The sequence below is a fragment of the Platalea leucorodia genome, assembly GCF_965183815.1.
Source record: "Platalea leucorodia genome assembly, chromosome: 6".
NCBI classification, from domain to species: domain Eukaryota; kingdom Metazoa; phylum Chordata; class Aves; order Pelecaniformes; family Threskiornithidae; genus Platalea; species Platalea leucorodia.
The window spans coordinates 51,288,734-51,313,288 of NC_138828.1; the positions used below are offsets into that span (position 1 = coordinate 51,288,734).

General features: G+C 39.2%; 1 protein-coding gene across 6 annotated transcripts in view; it reads left to right on the forward strand.

The window, feature by feature from the left end:
• TLR3 (toll like receptor 3) overlaps positions 1-24,206 on the forward strand; it is a 42,645-nt gene extending 18,439 nt beyond the window's left edge. The window contains exons 1-14 of one of the 6 annotated variants that reach the window (XM_082315412.1): positions 9,318-9,383; positions 10,244-10,354; positions 11,356-11,497; positions 13,016-13,158; positions 15,395-15,520; positions 15,676-15,852; positions 17,728-17,918; positions 19,418-19,572; positions 20,634-20,737; positions 20,961-21,188; positions 21,505-21,625; positions 22,366-22,506; positions 22,899-22,977; positions 23,799-24,206. In XM_082315412.1, the coding sequence (XP_082171538.1) occupies positions 13,073-13,158; positions 15,395-15,520; positions 15,676-15,852; positions 17,728-17,918; positions 19,418-19,572; positions 20,634-20,737; positions 20,961-21,188; positions 21,505-21,625; positions 22,366-22,506; positions 22,899-22,977; positions 23,799-23,872 (1,482 nt within the window). In that variant the 5' untranslated portion in view covers positions 9,318-9,383; positions 10,244-10,354; positions 11,356-11,497; positions 13,016-13,072 and the 3' untranslated portion in view covers positions 23,873-24,206. The other 5 variants (XM_082315413.1, XR_014228535.1, XR_014228536.1 and 2 more) reach the window with 5 other exon arrangements.
• The last annotated feature ends 349 nt before the right edge of the window (positions 24,207-24,555 follow it).

Below are 24,555 nucleotides of genomic sequence, written 5' to 3' on the forward strand. Positions count from 1 at the left end.
CTCATGAAGTTTCCAGCAAGTAGCTAATTAGCTAGAGAATAAATATATATTTGAACAAGTTCTACCTCAATAACCTGTACTTGTCACTCACTAAAACGTGTCCCAACTACCTAAGCAGTGCAGAAGTAAAACATTAAATAATGCATAGCTGCTGAGATGGGGTACAAGCAAGCTGTGTGTACAGTTCTAGAGAATACATGTTTAGAGGTCAACATATATTTACAAAGTATGTCTGGTTTGTAGCCAAGGAAGACACATTCCAGTAAAAATATTTAATGTGACCAATAGCCCAAAGTCATACTGACTGATTATTTTAACATTTTTAATGATGTGACTGTGTTCCAATTCCTTACAAAAAGCATACTGAGAACTTTAATTTTCCTCACCAAAATGTAAATTCCTGTGGATTGTTTATTACAGGTTATTATGCTACAACGGGTAATATAGAAGAACTAAAACGTGACACAAAAAACCCAAACCTTTTGTCTTGCTTTCTATTTTACAACTTATTTCTAGTGACTTCCATGGTCTCTCCATTGTTTTCATCTCCTTTTCCTGTTATTTCCCCTCTTCCTCCTGCTCATTGCCTTTCACAACACTTTCTGAATGAGTGATAGTTTTTTACATTCTTACTCTTCCCGCTCCCCAGTAGGTGTGCTGAACTCCCAATAGTCTTCAAAATACATCCTCTTTTGGCCATGTAGATTCTTCTGAATAGATTGGTTACTGTCCTTCTATCTGCAGTCTAAAACCATCTTCTTATCGCAACAGTCAGCAGAGGTTTTAATGCGTTGTTCAACACTTGAATTTAAGTTTGGTTTCTTTATTATCTTTCTATAACCTGAAAATAAAGTGTACAGTACATAATTCCCCCCATGTTAAAAAGAACTGCCTCTGTCTGTTGACCTGTGTATGGACACACAGCCTGAATGCTGCTGCGCACGTTTGTTCAGTTCATAGGTGCTAACGTGAGGTGAAAGCTGGTTAGCTGCTGGGTGGTGCAGTGGTGTCGTGTCCCACAGGCTGCAGCCAGCGGGGAACAGAGGATTAGCACAGTGACTCTATGGCTCTTCCTAATAATTAGAAAGTGGCAGTGTGCATGAGGGATTTCTCATGGATGTGCAGCAGGAGATTACCTAACTGAACACTGTCCATCATCAGCATGTAATCCCTCTGCTCTGGCTGGTACACCTCTATTTCAGCATATTTACATAGTGAGCACTTGTGCTTTAAAACATGTGAAATATGCTCTTTAATGCCTCCTGGTATGGAAGAAAAACATTGAAATAAGGATATGCTGCTCTGGGAACTTATTGCAAGGTTGATTAGTACTTGAAATAAGCACTGGAAGAGATGCATATGCAGTATTGGCAGCATTTCAATTGTATCATTTTTGTTACTAATGGCTACAGAATTGGAGGGAGAGGCTTCTGCAGTGTCATATTGGTAGGGTATTGGAGCACTTGCTGAAGTTTGATACTGAGTGTTATTGGCAACCTAGCAGATGAAGTAGTGTATTGAATGTTATCTGGTAGTTTAAGTGAACAAAAGTGAAAGTACAGCTTTCATCATGTGAAAAGCAGATAAGATGCAGTGGTGATATATGTGGTTTTGGTTTTTTTAACATTATAAACTCAGTGTCTTGACATCACTGCAAAATTTTGTAAGGTATTTAAAACAGAGACTTAAAACAACTTCATTGCTTGAAATGAAAGTTGTTCTGATCTCTTTGATGTTATGCTGATGAAAGAAGTCTGTTATTGAAAAGATATTAACTGAATTTCCAAATGCACATCAGTAACAAGAATATAAAGGGAAAGTCTTGTAGACCACTTCCAAGTGTTTTGTTAGCGTGCTACTCCCTCCTTGTCTGTTCACAGACACTTGATCCTGCAGCAGTAAATGCCTCCTATCGGATCGAAAGAAATAAAACACTTTCTCTAATACACTAATTAGCATTCTTTATTATTGCAGTTAATTAGGATGACTATTTTTCTTAATGTTAATTCATCATTTATATTAAAAAGTCAGATTTCCTTCTATAAATAGAAGAGGTACTTAATATGCATATCCTGTTCTCAGAAATTGTTTATATTTCCTAGAACCAAGTATTATAGCTGTGTTCCATTTTCACAGTGAACCAAGATTAGAAATAGATTAAAAAAATACCTATATAATACTCAGCAAGCTCATGCCATCTTAAAGGCTTTATAATTTTGAAATATATTCAAAATTTGTAGAAGAACAAATTTACTGTATACATATAGTTTAAAGAACTAAGCCTAGCTTTAAAATCAGAACAGTTTATTATTCCTCTGTCTTGTAAAGATAGGAGCAGAACTCAACACAGATCATGGTTGCAAAAGCCTTAAATCTATTTCAGGATTCAATGTGAAAATGCCTAATACTAGGCATTGTACTCAAGTCTGTAAGAGGATAGTCAGTGCCATTTCTGAAAAAGGAAGGGCCCAATCAGGTGGTAGGACAAAAGGCTAACAGTAGAAAAACTCTGGTAAAGGTTCTTATTTTCAAGGTTCAGATGAAGGCAATACTTCCTTGAACAATGAGCAAGATGACTGAAAGCGCTGACATGCTTTTGACAATGTTCCTTAATAGAGAAGAGAGCGAAATGAAAATCATCTCTGGGTCTGGAGTGACACTCGTCAACAAAGATGTGTGCTATCGTTTATTTGGGTGTGTCTTTGCTAGCTGTCAAGTCTGCTACACAGCCTCTGGCATGTTCAGTAATAATGATGCTAAAGGTGAAGTGTTGCTGGAAGCTTAGAAGATAAATGTTTGCTATACCTTCTTCTATGGCAGATTTTTTTTCCCCTCATTGAGCCATGTCATTTCTAAGCAAACAGGCAAAATGGATATTCTAGCTGTCTTAAAATAATTTTCTGCTGAAGGCTAGATGAAAGATTATTAAATTTCTCATGATTCTGCTTCATTTACTGTGCATCTACTGGGGTTACCACAGCTAACTGTCAAAGACACTGCCGAGATCTCATTCCTGAGTCATAACTGCTACTTTCGATGTTAGCATTATGTAAGATAGGTTTTGATTATTAGTCCCCTAAACACATTATTTTTGTTTATCCACTCTTAAGCTCATCTCCCACCTTTTCCTACATTCGCTCATTGTAAAGATTGAGACCAAGAGTTAGATTTTGTGCAACCTTTTTGCTTTCTGGAAGGCTTGTTTCATAGAATCATAGAATGTCCTGAGTTCTGTGCGTGATTGCCTCCGTGTACAGTGGTATCCAGAAAAAGTGATAAAATCTTGTTCCTCATCAGGCACAGAGTGGAAAGTACCATTCACTGCAGCATACTACAGCTTGTGTGCTGCCTGCAGTTCTGGTTTCGCATCTCAAGAAAGGCAGCTGGGATGTGTCGGGGGGGAATAGCTACCTGCCTTCAGACAAGAAATTACGAAGTCAAACTTGCCAGTTTTGAGACGAGGAGGCTAAGGATGTGGTTGCTACAGATGTGATGGAACTGTGTATGTAGTGTGATGGGCAACCAGGACGAGAACCTGTTACTCATGAGGTGCTGCAATGCTAGAGTTAGAGAGCATGTATGGAAAACTAGTAGATTAGCCGGAACAATTTAGGGGAAAAGATGCACTTTTGGGGGGGTGTTTGTTTTGTTTGGGGGGGGGTGTGTGTGTTACAGAATGGGCAGTAACTACTAGAATTTGTTGTAACAGGATGTTGCAAATAGTATTTACCTCAGAAACGTTTTCAGGAAAATGAGGGACAAGAAGTCCTAAAAGTATATGAAAGGACTGGGTAGGGATGTAGTTTCTTAACATCTGTTAACCCATGATAGTGGATACTGCTGGAGAAGGATGAAATACACTATAGATGATGGCCAGATTTATGTGCTTCCCCTAAATAGTATGTTCTGTTGCTGCTGTCACACAAAGTATTGGAGTAAATGGAGTATCATTTTGATATTTTGACATTTCTTATGCTCTTGCATTACTTAGGTAACTATTACAGCTACGAGTGACCAAAGTAAAAGACTTTGTATGTGCATTTGAGTACATAGAGGTGGTGGAAGGTGCTCCCAAGGCTAAAACCTATGTTCCAAGGCCAAGATTTGCAAAACATGAGGTAAACCTTTGTAAAACATGAGATGTTTTACGTCCTCTTCTTTTTAGAGGGGAGAGATGAGGTGAGTTGCGCGTAACACTTGAAGGATACTACGCTGCAGGGCTTCTGGAGCAGAAAGGGGAGGGCTTTCCAAGTCTGTTGTTTATTTCCATTTCAACTTTTCTTCCTGACTTTGGAGGACACCTTTCCATCTAGAATTTCTGATTTTCATCCGTTTTAATTATGTTTCAAATTAGCTGTGAAAATAATCTGCTACTGATGGCATCATACATCCTATCCCCCTTCAGAGCTCAAACCTCACATACCACCTTCCAGCTCTTTGCCTTTAAAGCCCCATGCAAGGTAATGGCTTGTGCATCTTATGTTTGGTCTCTTCCTTCATATCCTCATCTTCCTTTTTTTCAGTTAATCTCAGAACATTTCTCCTTCCATATTCATAATTTCTCTTGCCTTTGTGTTCTCATAAGCCTGGAACTTCTCTTTTAAATTTCTGTTATGCCTTCATATCAAGCCCTTCATGTGTGATGGGACACATTTTTCCTGATTTGTCATGGGAAAAGAAACCTGAAGCTCTATTTTTTTATTATTTTATTTAAGCTTTTGTCCATACGGGCTCACTTTTTCCTCTTGTTTAGTCTACTTTTCCTTGTATCTGACACTGCCTTCTTTTCTTCTTAATGTAGACCAAAGGGCTCTCTTACCTCTGTACAGCATTCTGACGTTGATGGTATAAACGCTTCTGGAACACAGTTTGACCTTTAAATGCAGCCTTTAAATGTGCTTAGCTGGCTTATTAGATTTATCCCTTTTTGATCTAAGCAACTAGACAAATTTTGTGTGTTGCTTCAGGAACGAGGAGAAAAAAATCAAATGTTTCTTGCATGTCTTGCAATGAATATATAAATGTAAGATGGACTAAATTTAAGACTGTTTTACTGTCCACGAGGCTCTACCTGCCCCATGCCCCTTTACAATAAACAAATACAAAACAAAGGTCTTAAAATTTGCCCAAAGACACAAGCTGCTTCATTTACACAGGCATTCTCCCTTCCTGATTTGTGTTCTTATTTTGCTCTATTTCAGTCAAGATCCTTTTTTCACATCATTCAAACTCAGGAGCAGCCTTATGTTTTCCTTTGTTTTGACACAGTTTTGTTTGAGACTATTATTTTCTCTCCTCTAAGAAAATGTAGTGACTTAGAGCAGTCTGAAAGAAACAGCATGCCCAGCAGTTTGACTGAGGTTAATTCAGCCTAGTATAGGATTATTTTTGTGCGTTTGCTCTGTGCTGTGAATGTTGTTTCTAAAGGAAACAAATTACATGCAGTAGAACCAGCTTAAACACACTTCATTATGTTATGTGCCTGTTTATTAATAAACTGCTATGGGAAGTGGCTGTCCCACAAGCTTTGGGGATTTAGGGGAAAGATCACAGGGTTTCTTTCTTCTTTTTGCTTTCAGTTGTCTGTGCTGTGGATGTGCTTCTTTTCACTTTTTCAGCTAGAAAAGGCTATCCCACTGCCTTGTTTGTGCTAAGGTGTTCCCCCTCTGATCCCTTTTGTTGAGCTGAAGTAACAGCCAGTGCTGCCTCCAATGTTTTGTGCTTCTGGAGGTGACACAAAACTGGAGTTCTGCCACTGTGGAAATGCTGTTGGTTTTTTTTTTGTTGTTTTGGTTTGGTTTTTTTGTTTGTTTTTGTTTGTTTGTTTGTTTGTTTTTTTATGTTTTGAAGTGTGAGTTGTAAGGCATATGGAAGGGGGAGGAAGCTGAGGTTACCACAGCAGTCGGCTGTGGTCACCCAGCAATTACTGTGGATGTCAGTCTTCCTTGTGGTAGTGATTTTGTGAGATAATTAGTTATGCAACACCCATGATCATTACCCTCAACAGAAGGATTAAAAAAATAAGTGATTGATAACTTTGTATCTGCGTTTTTGCTTCCCATCCTCTGCTGCTTGCGTACGTGAACAAGAGAAGCCTGCAAATACACATTGTCCCTGGACTGGTAGTGCAAATCTCTCTCTCTGCTGCAAAGCTTGCCTGCTTGGGCTTTATGTAGGGGTGCGTGATCTTGGCCCTTTGCTAGGCAGTGTGTTGCCTTCTAATTTGTTCTAGCAGATTAGAAAATGAAAAAAAAAAAATCACAATACTCTTAAAGATTACTTTTGTACATGTGTGGGTAGGTCTTCAGGACAGAAGTTACCAAAAATGAGATGAGAGCAAAATTCCTTTAGAGCCTGCATAGCACTACAGCATTCAGTTCCCTTAGCTCAAAACAGGGTTTCAGGATACGTAGTTTGAAATAAGATATAGAAAATCTTCAGAAGGTTTCAGAGAAATAATTTGCTTTGTGCTCTAAATATGCTTGGAAGTGCAGTTGTAGTTCTCGGAGATTTACAGTGTTCTGTTCATAAAAGTTGCATTCCACAGACATATATATGTGCAGTGGTTTAGGGTTAAAATTGCATTTTCTTAGCCTCGGCACAACTTGCTATTCTAGATCTTCAGCTGCTTGTTGGATACGTGTAGCTCGACAAAGAATTATGCTTTTTTCTGTGTGTGTTTGAGATTTCAGACAAGCCTACTCTTACAGAAGAACGATTGCTAAAGACAAGGAGAGTTGTTACAACGCACGTAAAAGTAAAATCTTTCTTAATGTTTTACTGGGTCAGAAGAATGTGGAACTTTTTTTTTTAAAACTATGTTTGGCAAGAATTCTTTAAATATCAGAGGAAAAATGCGCAGTCATTTTTCATGCACCTTTCTTAGTGTGTAGTATTTTTTTTTTGGTTATGAAACTTTGAAGTATTATATGCTGCTGTTTGTTTTCCTGTAGCGAGAGGTTTCGCACACCATACTTTTTCAGTCTTAATTTTCAGCATTTTTGCTGCTGCCTTTCTTCTTTCCCAGTAAGAACACTTATTTTCTTCTTGTTCATGAGCAGATGTACATCCTCTTCTGAGAAAGGCTTTCAGCAAAATATGTAGACACCAGAATTTATATACTGGAGCTAGAGATGAATGGTCTAGCGTAAATCTGCAGCTGACAGCCTATGCTCTGCCCTGCCACCCGTGCTCTGGGAAATCAATGATTTGCACGGGGATAGTTTGGAGGAGAACTCAATTAACAAGGAAAAATTTATGCAGTTGTCCAGCACCACGTAACTTTTTCAGCATCTATGAAGGTGAGGGAAAAACCCTCTCTGGCCAGGAGGGCCCTAAATGAGCCTTTTATGGCTGTATGTTCAGGGGCGAGAGGTGGGGGAGATGCGCACCCCTCCCATTCAGGCTGAGGCTTAACTTTGCGGGCGCCCTTCTGGGTGGGGAGCCCTGGGCGGGGGCGGCCCAGCCCTTGCCCGCGGGGCGTGGGGGGACCCGCTGCTGCGCCGTGCCGCGGGGCGAGGGCAGGGCGGGGAGGCGAGGCGCTGCGGGCCGGGCGCTGCCGGCCTCCTCCTCCTTCTCCTCCTCCTCCTCCTCGCCGCCCTGCAGCGGCCGGGGGCGGTGCGAGGGGCCGCCTGGCCGCCCCCGTCCCCCCGCACCCCCATGCGCAGGGCGCGGGGCGCCGTCCCGCCGGGCGGCTGCTGCTGCGGCAGCGGCCGGGGGCTCCTCGTCGTGGGGTGAGTGTGGGCGGCCGGGCCGGGCCGGGCCGGGGGGGGCTGCGCCCCGCTTCTCGCCTGCTTGCGGCGGGCTGCAGGCTGCCGCGGGGAGGTGGCCGGGGCCGGCTTGCTAGCGCTCCCGGGGCGGCTGAAGCACTGGCGGGCGTAGGCGGACAGCGTTATTCTTTTGTACTGTCATCGTTTGATGCCTGCGGTTGCAGAGAGTTCGGTCAGGGCTGGAGAGCAGCCGGGAGCTGGCTGCTGCAGTGCCTGGCATTCGCTTGCCAGCGCTGGCGAAGCCTGCTATGGATGTGCTGGGAGGGCTTTTTCCTTTCGTTTTGTCTTCTTGCAATCATTTCCTGGCTCATCTTCTAATGGCATGTGCTCCAAGGAGTCAGGAAGGGCTCAGGAAGAGCAGTACCACTGCATGCGGTGGAATGATGTGGCAGAAACACTTTTTTGCTCCATCTCATATCATGTATTATGCCACTAAGTATAACGCATATGCTGTGTTTCACAGAGACAGCCCGTGAAATTTTGTTGGTAGTATTTATGTTTTTTCATGTTTGTAGGTTCAGATTTTCTTCAAAGCTGCAAAAAACCCCTGACCTGGGGTTCATTGAGAAGTCGGAAAGCTTTATAGATGCAGGGGATTCAATCAGTGTCATTAGCTTGGGTTGACAAAAGTCTGTCAAGTAAACGAAGCAGCTGGAATACAAGAGGAAAGGGTTCTTGCACAGGCAAATAACTACAGTAGGATACTGAGGGTAGCAGTAAATGGTTTCCTCCTGCAGTGGTGTTTGAGTGATCTGTCCTGGGCAGTTCAAGCTAGTTGACCAGGTAAAGCAGTGAGCCATGAAGTGAGAAGGCTTGGTGATGATATTAAGCTGTGGAAAAATATTAAGGACAAGGGTCAGCTATGAAAAAAACTGAGAAAGACCTTATAAGGCTGTCTGGGCAACAACATGGCAAATGAAATGGCAAAGAGGGATGTACATGAACAGAAGGAACCAGCTTTCCATGTAGAAGGTGGGCTGTGAGCTCACCGTTATTGCCTGGGAGATGGATCGTGGTCTTATGACAAAATGAAGTTTTCATGGGACTGGGCTGTACCACTGTTCATAGGGCCTCTTGGTTTTGGCAGTGGCCAACAGCAGATGCCTACGGAAAAGGGAAGAAATTTAGGGCAAACACAGAGAGATGCTTTCCACTGGTGGTGTACCAGCCTCCAAGAATTTGCAATTCAAGGTCTTCCCTGGTGAGAAGTTTAAACTTGTGGTAGGTTTTTGGTGGCTTATTAGCCAGGGCATAGGAGTAGGATGCGTAATGTCGTCCATTTGAGTGCGGAGTTAGATTTTGATATGTATCTCTGTAATCTTTGGGAGAAGGCAAGATAAATATCAGAAAGGACAGGAAGAAGAGAGAGCAATCCTAACTGTTCCAGGGCCAATCTACAGTTCTTGGCTAAAGAAATCAAGACAATTCTTGAACTGTGAGCTGTTTCCTTGTGGTTACTCATTCATGAATGTACTTTGACGCAATCATGCTGCTATTCGCGGTTATGACCTGAGGATTTTATGGGATGAAAACAGAAACTTCCACAGATGAAGTAATCTGTTGTACAAGTGTTTCTGAGGAATACTTTGACACATCTGTATATGTTCCGAAAAGGTGGGTTTAACATATTAATGACAGAACCTAGTAGGATTATAGATATGTATGATTATAAACAGTGTCCATTTTCTAAAAAAAGAAAAAAAAAAAACAAAAAAAACCCAAACAACCAAACCTCTTCCTTCATTAAAAGGTATTATTTAAAGGCTAGTGCAGGCATTCCTGTGCCTTACTGTGTCTTAATATTCATCTGTATGGTTTGTAAGAGATGGTTTTAAAGTTTGAGCATGTGTTCAGGTATTTGGAGAACCAAAAAAGACAAGTTTTAGCATTTCTTATGCTGGAAAGGCATAATACTAGAAGGTTAGTGGCTTGGCTTTTAATGCAGTGTTAAGGAGTCTTCAGTACTGGAGGAACTGATGCTTTGTGGCCTGTAAATGTATGGAGAATATCCCCATGTTTACTGATGTACTGATATCTTGGTTCACTTAAAGCAGCCAAGTTGAGAGTTTATTGTTCTAGTAAAGGCCACTGTTTGCTTGGCACCATATCTGCAACTTCTTTTTATGCAGAGAGATGTCTGGGAAAATGGGCTCTCTGTTAATGATTGAACAGAGACACATAGCTAAATAACTACTGTGTGGACAATTCCTGGTTTGTGCCTTTGCTCTGTTCCTGCAATAGTGAGGTGCTGCTGCATTTGTGTGTGCTTCGTGCAAATTTTAAAGTGCAAAATTGGAGGAGGATGCCTGTGGAGTACAATAAGTCTCAAATTAAATGTACGTTTTTGTGAAAAATACTTGTGTAAATAAGGTAAATAAAAACTATTTTAAAACAAGGTAGTTTGTTTCAAGCAAATGTTTGTGTTGATGGATAGGAATGAAAAATTCACCAGAGTTGTGTTTCTGTGTTTATAGGAAGGGGCTGTCCAGAGGTTCCAGAAATCAGTGTCTTTCCAGAAAAAGTGGAGAGTCTCTTCCAGCAGTTTTTGAGAGAAATGTGCAGGAAGCCATCAACAATTATACTTGGTATGCATTCACTTCTGAAATAGTACTTCATTAATGGACTCTTGGTTTAAGTAGGTATTTCAAGATTGATGTTAATTTTCACTAGTTGTCCCTTCTAGTCATTCTCATGGATGACAACAATTGCAGGATATAATGCGGGGTATAAATTGTCCTAACGCATTGCTTAGAGGGTTTGAACTTTATTCCTGGTTTGTGCTATGGATTCGCATGTTTTAGAGCATAGTGAAGGGCACCGATAAAGCCTGGAGGGGAAGTCAGACTTCATGGTTAAATGCAAATAATGCTCACCAGCGTTGCAGGTCCATTAACTTTCAAGAAGTTTCATTCCATTTGGCACTGGTTAGGATTTGCCTGGCCTGTATGTCTGACTGCCCTTGCTTTCACTGCATCACAGGGTGGGTGGTAGCTGGCAGGGACCAGCTAGAGCTTTCTGAGAGCTGGAATTCCAGAGCTCAAGGTTTAAAGTGCACCAGGTCTAACAGCATAAAAAACATTGTGTACAGATATGTAACTCAATGCTCTTTGAAACATTTGTAGAGATGTTATGCTCAGTTTTGCATAATTTTCTTGTGATAGCTTCTAATAGAGTTGAAGGCGGCTTATGTTATCTTTAATGTATAGTTTTGCTGTGCCCATTAGTTGAACTGGAGAAAACAAAATTGTTAGAGGTGGAAACGCTGGGTAGGTGTGTGTGTTTTTGTATGTGTGGATATATTCTAGAGTGCCTTTATAGTTGCAATGATATATACATGAGCGTAATGCTGTAGAAGGAGTTGCTTTTAAGGCAGTAAATGGTACAAATAGGAGCATGTATTCATTGCATTCTGCTTAAAAACATACATTTGCAACTCTTCACATTGACTATAACAGCATGTCCTGAAAATCTTGCATCCAACAGGAATACGTGTCACTGTCCATTTACGTGATCATTTGCATTATTTTTAAAATATTTATACAGAAAAAGATTGTGTTCTTCATTTTAATTTGTCATCTTTTCACAGTGAAACACTTTCACCACTTCCATCACTTTCATCTAGTGGTCGTACAACGCCCACGGAGTTGAATAATTCTTGGTCTGGAATAAACAGCTATACTACTGGTTTGTCTACTGAAAGAAGTTCAGTTTACTCCTGGAGGGATGATGTACGTCACAAACTTTTACAGTACACTTTATCTGAATATTGTAGAATAGATTAATTTGTATAGAAAATGGACATGTAGCATGTGTCCTGTAGGAGAAGTTAACCACTTTCATTATAGCCTAATGATTTAAGTATATAAATTGAATATTTAAAAAATAGTTCTGTTTGCAAGTTGATATCAGTGTAGCTGATGTGTAACAAAGAAAAATGGAATAAAAATATGAAATGATGAAATTTGGGAGAAACAAACCTGTTTTACCAAAGAAGGTAGGCTTAGGTTTCTGAGTCCAAGAGAATGATAAAATATGTGTTTTCGAATACTGCTTAATGCAGGCAGTGTCTAAATTGATCTATTCTCAATGTTCTGAGTCATAAAGTACATTAATGAGCATGCATGTAAATGTCCCAGTCTGAGTAACTATTTAGTTCTTAGTAAGCTCAGTTCTGTTTCGTAGATGATGCAGAGAGAGGTTAAACCTGTTAATGGAGGCTAACCTCTGAGGCATACCTGGTGCAGGCTGGCAGCATTGGATAAATCCAAAAGCATTGCAGTCACTGCCACCTTCATTTTAAAAAGCCATCCATGGCTGGTAGTGGTAGTTTTGCCATACCTTTTGCATAATACCCTAACCTTTAGGCTACTCACCCCATCTGTCACTTCCAGCCCTCCAGGAGAAAGCCTGACCCTGGATCATACAATAACCTGGGTGAGAGTTGTTTTCCCATTCCTTTTTGGTGTGATCCCTTCTGTAGCCTGAAGTGGTTGGGGCACTGAGCTGGAAGTGAACAGATGTGATTTGGGCCCCTGAGTATTATCACTCTTTTCTGTGTTTCAGTGTCTAATATAAGTGGCCAAATATCGTTATGAACAGCACCTCAGCTGAGGAACCCTCAGCCAAATGCTCGTTTCCACATCACTGGATGAAGTCAGGCTCTTCCTTGCTACCTCCATATGCCCCTGCAGTTGCCCATTTCTGGTTGCACAGAGTTGTAGCTTCAGTGAAGAGGTGTGGAAGGCCATTTCTCACACTGAGGGTTGTTTCCTAACCACCAGGCTATATCATGCAGGAGGAAGGTGCCCCCTCTTGGCCCTCTTAGCTGCTTTGAAATGGCAAGTGCTGCTCAAAAGAGCAGGGAGCTTTGGTGCCGTGGGCTGCAGAGGGTGCAATGTGCATGCTTCGCTCCTTGTTGGAGCAGGGAGAGAGCCAGGAGTCCAGACGCTTTATAACTGGTGGTTTCTGTTGGCTAATCCTAGACAGCTAGTTCCTTTTTGCTAAATCACCTTGCTCAGGCCAGCTACCTGGTTGTTTTTGGTTGGTTTTTTTGTTTGTTTGTTTGTTTTTTTTCACTGCAGTATATAAATTGTGTCTCCAAAATAGGTAGTCTGGAGATCCATTCTGAGCATTCTGAGATGCTCAACCAAATCAGTCCAAGTTGTCATGTTCTTTAAATATTGTGAGGTTTTTAATACAAATAAGTATGCATATTTGCTAACAGCTATTAATTTTACAATATGTAGGAATTTGATAAAGCCAACACACAGAGAGTGCATCAGTTATTTTGGGAGATTGATGAAATGCTGTTTGAAGGAAAAGTGACCACCCAAACTCAGGGCCTGCAGGCAGAATGTGCAGACTGGGTTGAACAATTTCCTCATCTAAGGTAAGGAAATTTCTCGCTGGTACTAGTTTTAATCAGTTATCACTCTAATTTGAATTTTTGGGGTACCCTCATATGAATTCCTCTTGAAGTATGGCATCGGTAACACCTTTGCATTCAAATCTGGATCTGTGGGACTGAGCTGTGCCATAGTTACGCAGTAAGTCTGGGTGGTGGTGCACTAGCAGCTAATGCTCTTTATTTTGCTTAATACAATGGTTGCAGACAAAGATTTTAGCAGGATGTAATGAGAAAATAATCACCATTTTCACAATGACTTTTTCTAAGTAAAGAATGCATCTTGTAAAGAAATATTCTGGTTTTTTTACTGTAAATGAAGACATATTGTGAAATTCCAAGAAATTCAGTGTTGATTCTGTTACTGATTCTTCTAAAAAGGAATGAAAAATGAACGTGACCACATGCTTCACATATACTGCACAGCCATAATGTCTTCCTAGGCTATGTAAATCAATGTAATACAATGTGTGATATTAACCCAACAATCACTAGCTGAACAGATATGAGGATGCATACATGATTAATGAGAATTTTTGCATACATGTGCAAAATGTCTAGGCAGCCTGATGACTGCTCCTTATAACACAGGGGACAGAAGTCAGTGTTGCACTGCGTGTCCTGTCTTCATAGATGATGGCATGTCATTCTTAGTGAGATGATGTGGCTCTAAGCTATTCTAAACATGGACCTGCATGTGTCTATCTTCTAGTCAATAGTTTGTTAACACCATTAAAAAGAACACTGTCAATAACTGTGCTATGCTTTCAGTGCTTTTAGATAATTTGCAGAGGCTTGTTACTAGTAAATATAAACTAAAATCAAGTAATAGAGTTTGTCACACTTTGTCAGGAACAAGAGAGAATTGTTAAATAAAACTGAGGCAATTTTCAGTAGCATTAACGCATGTTTTGCCTTTTTTAGATACCATGAAAATTAATAGAACATGCATAAAATGGAAACAGGTTTTTGTGCTGTGTAATTCATTCAAAATATTAAGTCATTTCACTATATTTTCAGAGTATTTTCACTAGGTGGAATTTTTTTAAGTAAGTGGTTCCCTGTACTTAGGATTTTCTGATTCAAATCTAATGCTGGCAATACCAACCAAGTCCAAGAGGTTGAAAGTGAACTGAAGACATCTGGGAGCTCTGTGTCGTTTTGTACTAAGGGATGTGGTACATCCTGTGGTTTAAAAAGAAAAACAAAAAAGTTATTTTCATTATTAAGCTTAAACCATAAAACTCAGTTTGTGTTGACTAGTTGCGCAAAAGAATAGCTTCTGGGATGCCAGATTTCTTTGAGAGTTGTGCTTCGAAGAGGCTTCTTGCTGTCCTATTTTTAAATTTTGTAAAACAGCTATGTCGATATATGAATACTTAGCATGTGGGAATAAATATTCTTGAGAACTGTCATCAATAAGAGAAAGATCAGATCTATTTAAAGAGAAATCTTTTTGTTCTTGGCTTACAAAATAAAAAGTGAAAAAAGGCTATTGCTTAAAGCCTCATGCGGCATGCAGTGCTATTTTGTGAAATGTAGTCTCAAGAAAATGTGTTCAGATGAGTCTGAACATTGCTGCTTGCACTACAGCTGTGACTGGCAACTTCTTTCAAGATCCCTTGTGAATTCTAGTGAAACACAATTCAGTAAGCAGTGATTATTATTTACCTGTACTGTGTTCAGAAATTATTTTATAGAGTAATTTTGTGTACATTTAAATAGAGTTGCTTTTACCTTTTCTCTCTGCCTCTGTGCATTATGCATGTTACATTTTTTTGCATTTTCTGAATTCTAGTCTTAACTATCTATGTAAAGATTTTGGATTAGGACTTCTGATCACATTGATGGATACTGGAGTTGGATAGCAGATATTATTTATCTTCTGCATCCATTTTTAAATGTTTCTTAGGGAGTTTTGATAAGAAAGAAAGTGTGTTTACTTTATCAGCCTTCAATAAGTTTGACTATTTTTTTTTAAACTCTAAAATTATAAGCTGGAGTCTCATCTTGCGTAAATCAGCTTAACTTTAATGGCTTAAATACTAGGCAATGTTAATGTATTACACGAGGCCCTGGCTGCTTCATAAATTGCTTTTTCAAAGCAAATGTAAAGTGTGCTTTCGCATTGTCTACTGTTTGCAGGTATTTGTATTCTTGATATTTGCATATGGAGTGGGTTTCCATCTAAGATATTGCTCACTCTCTCCTTTTTATTCAGGGTTCTAGGAAAGCAGCTCCTATTGCCAAAGGATGAAGGCTTTCAGCATTTTCAGAGCAGAAGTGATACCTCTGTGGATACTAAGTGTTTACCTGGCCTCCGTGAATGTACTAGTAATATAAAAGAGTATGTTGATTTTTTTGTGTTTTCTTTTTAGTCTTCCCTCTTCAGAAATATGTACAAGTATTACTTTTGTATTACTGAAACATTTCAGTGTAATTAAATATGCACTTTCTTCTTGCTTTGACTATTTAATTCTCATTTTGTTGATATTTTTTCAGGCTCTGCATTTCAGGCTCTAAACTGATCCCAACAGCATCTCCGATACATAAATCACTAGATTCAAGTTCCACTCAGATTTCTGCCTCTGACTCATCCATGTATTCGTTCCTGGAAGAAGAAATCTATGATGTGGATGGAAAAATAGAAGAATATCTGGCCTTTGACAACAAGGAGCTGTAAATAATAGATATATGTATTTTTGAAGAAAATAATGAAAAATTATCAGTGAGCCCAGTCAGGGTTCATAAACTGTGTTTCTCTTCTGTGAAATACAGTTCCTTCTGTCCCTGTATTCAGTAGCACAGTGGTCAGAGCACTCACTGGGCATGTGGAAGATTAGGTATGTTGTCTTTCTAGTGGTTCAAAACTTGCATCTCCGGTGTCAGAGGAATGTGTCTTAACCACTGGTTGTTTTGAGGTGTTTTGTGCATGGAGATTCAATAGAATGACTATCTGATTTTGAGACAGGGAGTGGAATGAAAGAATCCCTACTTCCCCTTCCCAGGTGAGTGCCTTGACCACCAAGATTTTTAGGGTCATTACACTGTACGTGCTCTCATTGTCTGCCTTAATGAATCTTAAATTCTTTCTGTACAGTGTATAACAGCTTTGTGAGGAGAGGCGCAGGATACAGCCTGCATTTAGAGCGCTCTTGTGAACGACAGGAGTAATGCCACTGTCTTCTCAACAATGCAATCTAGGTTTCCCATGGCCCAGTTGAATGTTCCAGCAACTAGGCTTCTGGGTAGAATAAAGACCATAATGTGCCGTTTTCTAAAAGGCCTCTGCAAGGGGGGAAGTTTTGTAGGACTAGTAGGGCACAAAGCATAACTTTTTGTGCTAAAGCTTGATGCATTTACAGGAAAAAGACGTGGTTGCTCTGAAAAACTGAGAAACCAGACTGAGACCCAGGTGGACCCTTTCAGTCCTGTTTTTGAAAGAGAAGGCCTGGGTGCCTACCGTTTTGGGAAGGATTTAGGATTAAGAATCCTTTTAGGAGTGAAGTATCACTTTGTTTTGCTAAGTAAGCAAACTTAATTTGGGAGAGGGATTTGACTGAAGGTGCTCTTCTTTGTGACTCCTTGATATGTCGTTTCTTGTTTCCTTCTCAGGATTTGATTCTGAAATATCTTATTCTTCATAACTAAAACATTAGGAGTTACAAAGCCTGATATGAAAATAGCTTGGTCATTTTGCAAGTTGGACCATTCAGCCAAGTCTCAGTTATAGTTAAGAAGTTTGCAGGTCAGTTTGAGGAAGAAGTAAAAGAAGTAACTGAGAAGAGAAAGGGACATAGTAGAAACCAGCATGAATTTGGGATCATCCTTGAAATCTCAAAAAAATGGCATTTCCTTAGAAGGAAGTATCATGGCATTAAATAAATAATTTTAAAAAAATAAAATTTTCTTCCTAAGAAGTGTATTAGAAGACCAAGTTAGGAAATGTTGCTACACTGTGCTTCCCTAGGTAGGAAGAGAGGGAGGGTTAAAAAAAAAAAAAAGAAAAAGAAAAAACTAACTGTCTACACAGTAGTGGAAAGGAGGGAGATGAGCATAAGGCTATGGGCTCTGCTATTCTTGTCAGGCTGCAGAAATCCTTTGAAGTTGTTTGTCTTTGATCAGTGGTGACGCGTTGCAGATGTGTGCAGGTACACAGGATGTGATATAAAAGAAATGTTCTATGTTATAGTCCTCCTGCCAAATGCAACAGACAATAGTTGCCTTATGTTATGTTAAAAACCGTAGGATTTAGTTTCAAATGACTAAGTGCCATGTATAAAGCTGTTCCTTCTAGAGCTGCAGATCTTTCTGTTCTAATGCCCTGACTGGATTTTTTAATTTTTTACCTCCAAGCAAAAGAAAAAGAAATCATTATATGTATTTGATAGGTTCTGTTCCCATAGGTACTCTGTGCATTTGAATTTGAATTTTTTTGTGATCTACATCTGACTTGCTTTTCTTCCATATGTATGTTTCTATTCATTCGGTGTATTGAAAGGAAAAAAAAGTCAAAACTCACAGGAATTCATTTGAATTTGCTTCCTTTATTAGTGATGATGAGAGTTGGGAACAAAAGAAAATGCATCTTGCTGAGAAGAGGAGTAAGCGTGGCATTCCCCCTGTTTCTCCCAATGCCTGTATCAAAGATGCCGTGGCTTCTGAAGTATTTGATCGTATCTGGAGCAATGTAATTGGAATATTAGAGGAACTGATTAAAAAAAATTGGGAAACTAGTATCACAGGTATTTGGTATTTTTAGATAACGTATTTATCAAATTAACTCAGGAAAGTGATCCCCCCCCTCCCCCTTCTTAAAGCTTGGGAAATGTGGTTATTTTAAGATAGCCATGTTGGTAGTACAGCATTGTCAGATATGTAGTGCCTTACCACACGCATGTGCATGCGTGCACACACACACCACCCTGCACCTAAAATATAAACAATCCTACTGTTTTTCAGGGAGTTTTGTATGAGATATAAAAAAATAAAAAAAATTAAAAATAAAAAAAAATAAAAAAAAAAAAGAACGAAGGAAAAATGAAGACTGAAAGAGCTTCATTGGAGGACAGCATGTTTAAAAAAAAATATTAATCACTGGTTCGGGTTGCAAATTGATGCTGTTAGCAGTGGATTGCTGATGATGTGATCTGAATCTGGAACCTAGGAATCAAAGTCTCCTAGTCCTCATTGTTTGAGCTTTATTAATAAAAAGAACTCCTAGGTAGTCAGAATGTTAAAGCGAGATAGACAGCCTTGCTGAAAGCACAGGAGTTCATGAGTTTAATATAGGATGAAGAAATGGTGATGCATGCGGTTTTATTTTATGTTATTCTGTGTTTATATTCTAACAGACTGTGGTGAGGAAAAGCAAAAGCTAGGAAAGTTAACTAGAAGTGAAATTCTGTTTAGTGTGCATGTGTTGTCCTTGGAGGCTGAGGGAAATTTCAGTTCTCCTTTTAATGTATTTTAAAAGGACAGTAACAGAAGAATACCTGGGGGTGGGTTTTGGAAATCGCCTCAAATGTAACGTACACTCAACCTCAAATATAAGTCTACAACAAAGTAAGAAATGGCAAAACTTCTCAGAATACTTGTAGCATCAGAGCTTAATATTTCAGGTGTTACTGAAATATAAAAGGGCTTTTCACACCACAGGTGGATTGTGGAGCTCAATATTGTAGTTCAGGGAAGATAGCTTAGCAGTTGATAGGCGTGCTCTTTTATCTTTGTGAAGGTCATCGACTTATTACAAATAGATAGCTGATCAAAGTATTTCGACTAGGTATGTAGAAAATTTGCATTTATAATAGAAATAAGATGGAGGTATATACGCAAAATGAAACAGTGGGTAGCTGCTATCAGGCAAGGATAGGATCAATAGACTTTTTTTTTCTGTTTATCTGTTTTTTGGTTTTTTTTTCCTGCTTTAAAAAAAAATCTTTGGGAAATTCTGAATAACATTCCAAGAGTCTTAGCAGTATTTTCTTAAACAAACAACCCCCTCCAACTCTACTTGTATAGACCAACTTGTTTGTCAGTGTCAGAGAAAGCATAAACAAATGGGAAATGCTTTCACAAAAACATCATTTATGGTAGATTTTTAAATATCATGTAAACTTAAAACTGTATGAAAGTCTTTTATGTACTGTGCATTGTAATGTTTGAATCTCAGCAAATGATGGCTGGTAAATGTACAAAAAGCAAGTTATTTCCTGTATTTTTTTTTTTTGCTGTTGTGCAGAGGGTGACAAACAGGTGGAAAAACTGAAAGCTGTTACAGCAAAACTGCCGCATTTGCCAGTTGTTCGTATTACAGCAGATGCTGGGAGCGTTCCTCTTTCCAGAGGCTCTGAAGCACGAAGTGTATCTTTTGGGTCTCATTTTGTTTCCTCGCAGGTAAAAATAACTTTCCGTCAAATGGTGTTCTTTTTTCTGCTAACTTTGGACAGAGTCCGGGTTGAAGCTAGAAAAGGCTCTTTTTTTTTTTTTCTTCTTCCCCCTTTTTTTTTCCCTTCACCCCCCCCCCCCTTAAAAACAATTAGGTATACTTAAATTACATTGTCTCATTTAAAAAAAAAAACACTTGTTAGACTGTATTCCATCCTTAGAAAATAATTCTGCTTTTATTGTGGTCCAGTCATTTCCTCTTGGTAGAATTAAGAAAACAAATGAGACTCTTCCCTGGACTGCAGGGATGTGAAGTTGCAACTTAGTGCTTTACTTGCAACCCTGTGAGTTTCAGACTCTCTTATTCCTTTTCATTTCCTTTGCCTCTTGCAAAAGGGGACTCTACTCTAAGTCTGCCAGCGTGCTGGCACTAGGCCTTACCTGTCTTTGTGGAAGCTTGTGTTTGTATTGATAAAATGTCATTTTTTGTCCTGCTTGCCACCGCCTCCTCTGTCTCCTGCCTCCTGTTTTGCACTTTTTTTCTTTTCCAGCCACTGATTCCGTTCCCCCCTACCCCTATCTCTCTCTATTCAGTTCAAGCAACTTCATTCTATTTTGTCTGCTCTTTTCCCATGCTCGCTAGGTAGCAAGATAAGAAGCGCAGGAGAGAGCACAGCAGTCTTGGTGCTCCCTGCTGGCACACTTGGTTCTGTTGCAGTCCCAGCAGCCAGAAGGAGTAAAATGCTTAGATAAGTAAAGCTCAGGGTCTGTGCCCCTGGGCTGGGCTGTGCTGAGTGAAAATGGAAACTTTAGAGAATCAAACTTTGGCTTCAGCTGAAACTTATATTGCAAATTGAGTTGCAATTCAGTAACTAAATTACCCAAGTTCTGTTTGTAAGAATCTGTTTAAAATAAGCAACACAACATACTTGCCCCATCTACTACTGCAAATTCTACTGCACCATCTTAAAAACTTTCTAGAAACAAGTAAAATATCTCCTAACTACAGGCTTTTTGAGGTTTTCCTTCAAAAAAAGTAAAGGTTAATCCATATTTGTTGCTTTTACTAGGTTCACCGTTTCTCCAGCAACTTCTGTAGTGATTTGAATGGTGTGATGACAATTCAAGCAAAACCGCTCCAACAGAGGCATGTTGCCACAGTAGAAAAAATACAGTAGGTGTTGGTATTGACGTTTTCAAAATGCGGCATAATTCATATTATGCAAAAGACCTTTTGTAATTATAAAAAGGCAATAAGAAGGCAGTCATCGCCTTTGTGTGTATCGCTGATGTAACAATGATTTGTAAAGGTTATAATGATACTCTTAAACAATCCTTTTACTTTTTTTTTTCTTCATCCTCATTCCCTATCCTGTTCTCCTTCCTTTTTTCCCTAGGAATGAGCAAGAAGACAAACAGCATAGCATTGCCTCCAGTGCTCCAAATTCAGTGCACACTAGGTTGGGGAGAATTGCTGATAACAGTGTTCTCTCATCATCTCGGGTACTGCTGGCATCTTCTAGGAAGCTACCAAGCCATCGTAGGTTACCTTCTCTCACTTCTGACCAACTCTCCTCAAAAGCTCCTAATAAGTACAATGATGAAATCCTTAGGGGGACTAAATTGTGAGTTTTTTCATTTTATTCTTTGCTTTCCTCAGAATTTTACTGAAATTTCACCAGTGAAGGATTTTGCAAAATACTTGAGAACTAACCCGAGATTTATTATTGATTCTAGAATTCAGAGAGAAAAAGAAAGCAAGCAGAACCGTGTTTTTTGAGCAGAGGCATTTGTTTTATTTTTTTGTTGCTGTATTAGGTGCTGTTACTTTCTGTAGCTGAGCTCTATAAAGAAATGTACTGCTCAATAATGTCATATTACTTCAGTGAAGAAGTCTTTAATATGATTTTTCCTAAAAGAGGAACCCTTAAAATTCTGTAGGGGTGCCAGCTCGGATTGTTTATGTTCTGCTCGTGCACCTACAACCTGGAACAAGTTACCGCCAATAAACTCAGAGGCTGTTGAACAATATCTTTCAGTACCTCCGTTGCAGCAGAGCTCTGTAAGTTGTGTTCATTTTTGTACTGGTGAAGAACTTAAAGCTGTTTGGAAATAAATTGCTCTGTGTCACTCGTTGAAATGAGCAATTTTACAGTTTGTGTTGGTTAGTATTTAATACATGGTCTTAACATGCTAATGTGTGTTACGTTGGGGTACCGTTAGAACGCAAGAGAAGCCAGTTTAAAACCTCAGATCATGGTGGTAAGACTTTCCTCTGAAAACAGAAAAAGCAGCCAACCAACCAGATAGCAACCTTGCACTTGTATGCATCTGGATTTAAATAGCTCTTTTCAGTGTTTTATTCACTAATGTTAGGTTATAAGAAGTAGAAAATTACGCTGACGGAAGTAGAAAAGGATACTGACTGAAAAAACCCATAAATCTTGTTGATACTGGACTATTTTTGAAGGATAGGGAAGTATTAAATCACTACAATGAAAGTAAATTGACATTTTGATATTATATTGCTTCTGAATAATATCTTGAATTGAGACACATGTAAAGTCTATTATTATTATAATTAATATAAGCCTCTGGGGATTATAGACTAATATTGGGAAAGAGTCTTAAATCTCTTTGAAAAACATTGAATACCCTTAAGTTACCTTAAATCAGTGCCTTTGTTTACTGAAAACTTATTTTTCTTTTCTTCTTCTCTTGTGTTTTGTTGTATGACAATGGAAAAATTATTTAACCAATTCAATTGCTGCATTCTCTCAATGCTCTTTTTAATTCTCTCAGCATCGAGGACGATATGCTCATAGCAGAGTGTCAAGTGCAGTGCCTAGCAGTAGAGAGCAACGGCCGCTCAGAGAAAGAACTGTTATTATTGATCAATTTTCAAGGCCTAACACAACTCACACATTCAGGGTATGTTACAATGTAAGTATAGAGACATGGAAAAGTGAAGAAGCTTCTGTTCATGCCCAGTGTTGGTCTACAGAAGGTCTCATTTACTGCGTCTCTCCTGATTTCTGGTGTACAGGAATTCCTGCTACCTGTAGAGAGGAGGATGTTAAAAGGCTTTGGGGAGGGGGTGTGGGACCTTGAAAAGTAGGACTAGTGTATGAGGAAGAGATTTTTTTCAAGTCTAATGCATCAAACAGTTCCTTTGAGGGTGTCTATGCACTAGAAGTGTGCAGTTTTAGTACTGCTTGGAGCTTTGCAGCTTAGTAGGACTCACTCTGCTGGACTAGATCATAAAAACTGTAATCAAACCATTTCAGTAGATAAGCATACCGTACTAGCTAATAGTATGTCTTTCCTTTTTACAGACAGACACACCTCAGAAGAGATCACTGACTCCCATGGATTTTGCTAACCACAGAGGGACAGGTCAAAGATTTTTAATAGGTAGGCAAAGTAAGAACCACTTGGAAGGCAAAAGGCCAACAAAACCTATTAACCTATAGTACAGTTGAGAAGTAAAGCGCTCGGGGAGAGCCATCTCGGCATAAAAGAAGAACAGGTATGCTTGGCAGGATCTTTTGAGTTTGGTTTTGAAGTTTCTTGTCACTTGGTCTGAGATAACCCTGACTGACTGTTAGGAACCCTGCAAAGCTTCTTTTCGTTGTTGTGTTGTGGAAGGAAAAGGATTCCGCCTCATCTTATTTTTTTTTTAAGATTTCAGCATATTTACAATTATGGCAAGAGTATATGGTGTACAGGCTAGATGTTTTGCAGCTGCTGGAGTAGCAACACAAATACATGTTTGTGAACTGTTTCATGATAGAAATTTTATTTCAGCCCCCATATAATTTCACCAAATTAGTAAACTTTTTATGTGGGGAAAAATAAAATTGAAAATGTGCATTTTTAACATAAGTATAAAGCTCTCTTAAATAAATAAAAAAAAAATCAAGATTGATTTGCAGTTATGTCTTCCATTTATAACACCGAAAAAGAGAGCAGCCCTACATGGCTTATTTAGTTCCATTGTTAAAATAAAGCTGACTAGCTAGTTCCTGAGGTATTTGAGTGCTTGTATGTAACCTTTATTTGTTTGGAAGTTCCTTGAGTTTAAATAATTATATGATTATATAAAAGATGATGTAAGAATAAAGGCAGGTTAGCAAACATTGATCTGAGCAGGCTGATTGAAGTAACTCATACATAATCTTGGAGTGTCTTTCAGATTCTACCACAATTAACAAAAAATGTTTTGTCTTTTCTAGGCTCACAGAATTACTACAGATCCTTTCAGAGAAATCCTCCAACCTCAAGGAAGAGATTTCAGGTTGCTTCTTAACCCAGCTTAGGAAGAAAGAGAAACCCACTGCACTGAATGGAAGACTGAAGCACTGAATTTGCCAGCTAGTATCTTGTGTAACAAAGAACATGTGCAGTATGCTGGTTTCTGTTGAGCCTTGCAATCCTCAGGATGCCTGCATTGCCTTCTTTTAAAGTTGTCTGACCAGAGGTTAGATTAAAAATTAGAGCAAAATGAAATAAATGGTTGAGGTGTCTGTTCTGTTTGCAGAGTCAAGATGCTGCTGCACTTTCTTCTCAGGCATTCCTCCTTTCTGTCTTTCCTTAGGGAATTGTTATTCTACGTATAGAAGCAAATAAGTTATGTTTAGGCCATGAAGTCCTGTTTCCACTTTTTCGTGTTTCCTCAGTGTTAAAGACGTTCTAGTCTATCCAAACATCAGTCATATATAAAATTTATACTTGTAAACAGGAGTTTGTGGTATCTCCTCTTTAACTGCTGTTACAACGTTTCTCCATTTGTCAGTCCGTCTGCTTATTGCAGTTTCTCTCTTGTAAGTATTGTCTGTCCCTACTTTTTCTTCTTCCTTTAATTCCTTTGAGGTGGAATTCATTCATTGCTTCTGCTTATGCTGTTCTAGTCATCAGTAACTATGGGAACTGCTGGGATAAACTTTGGTTACAGAAAGCAATGTTTTCCCTGCCAGGCCAAACGTTTATAGA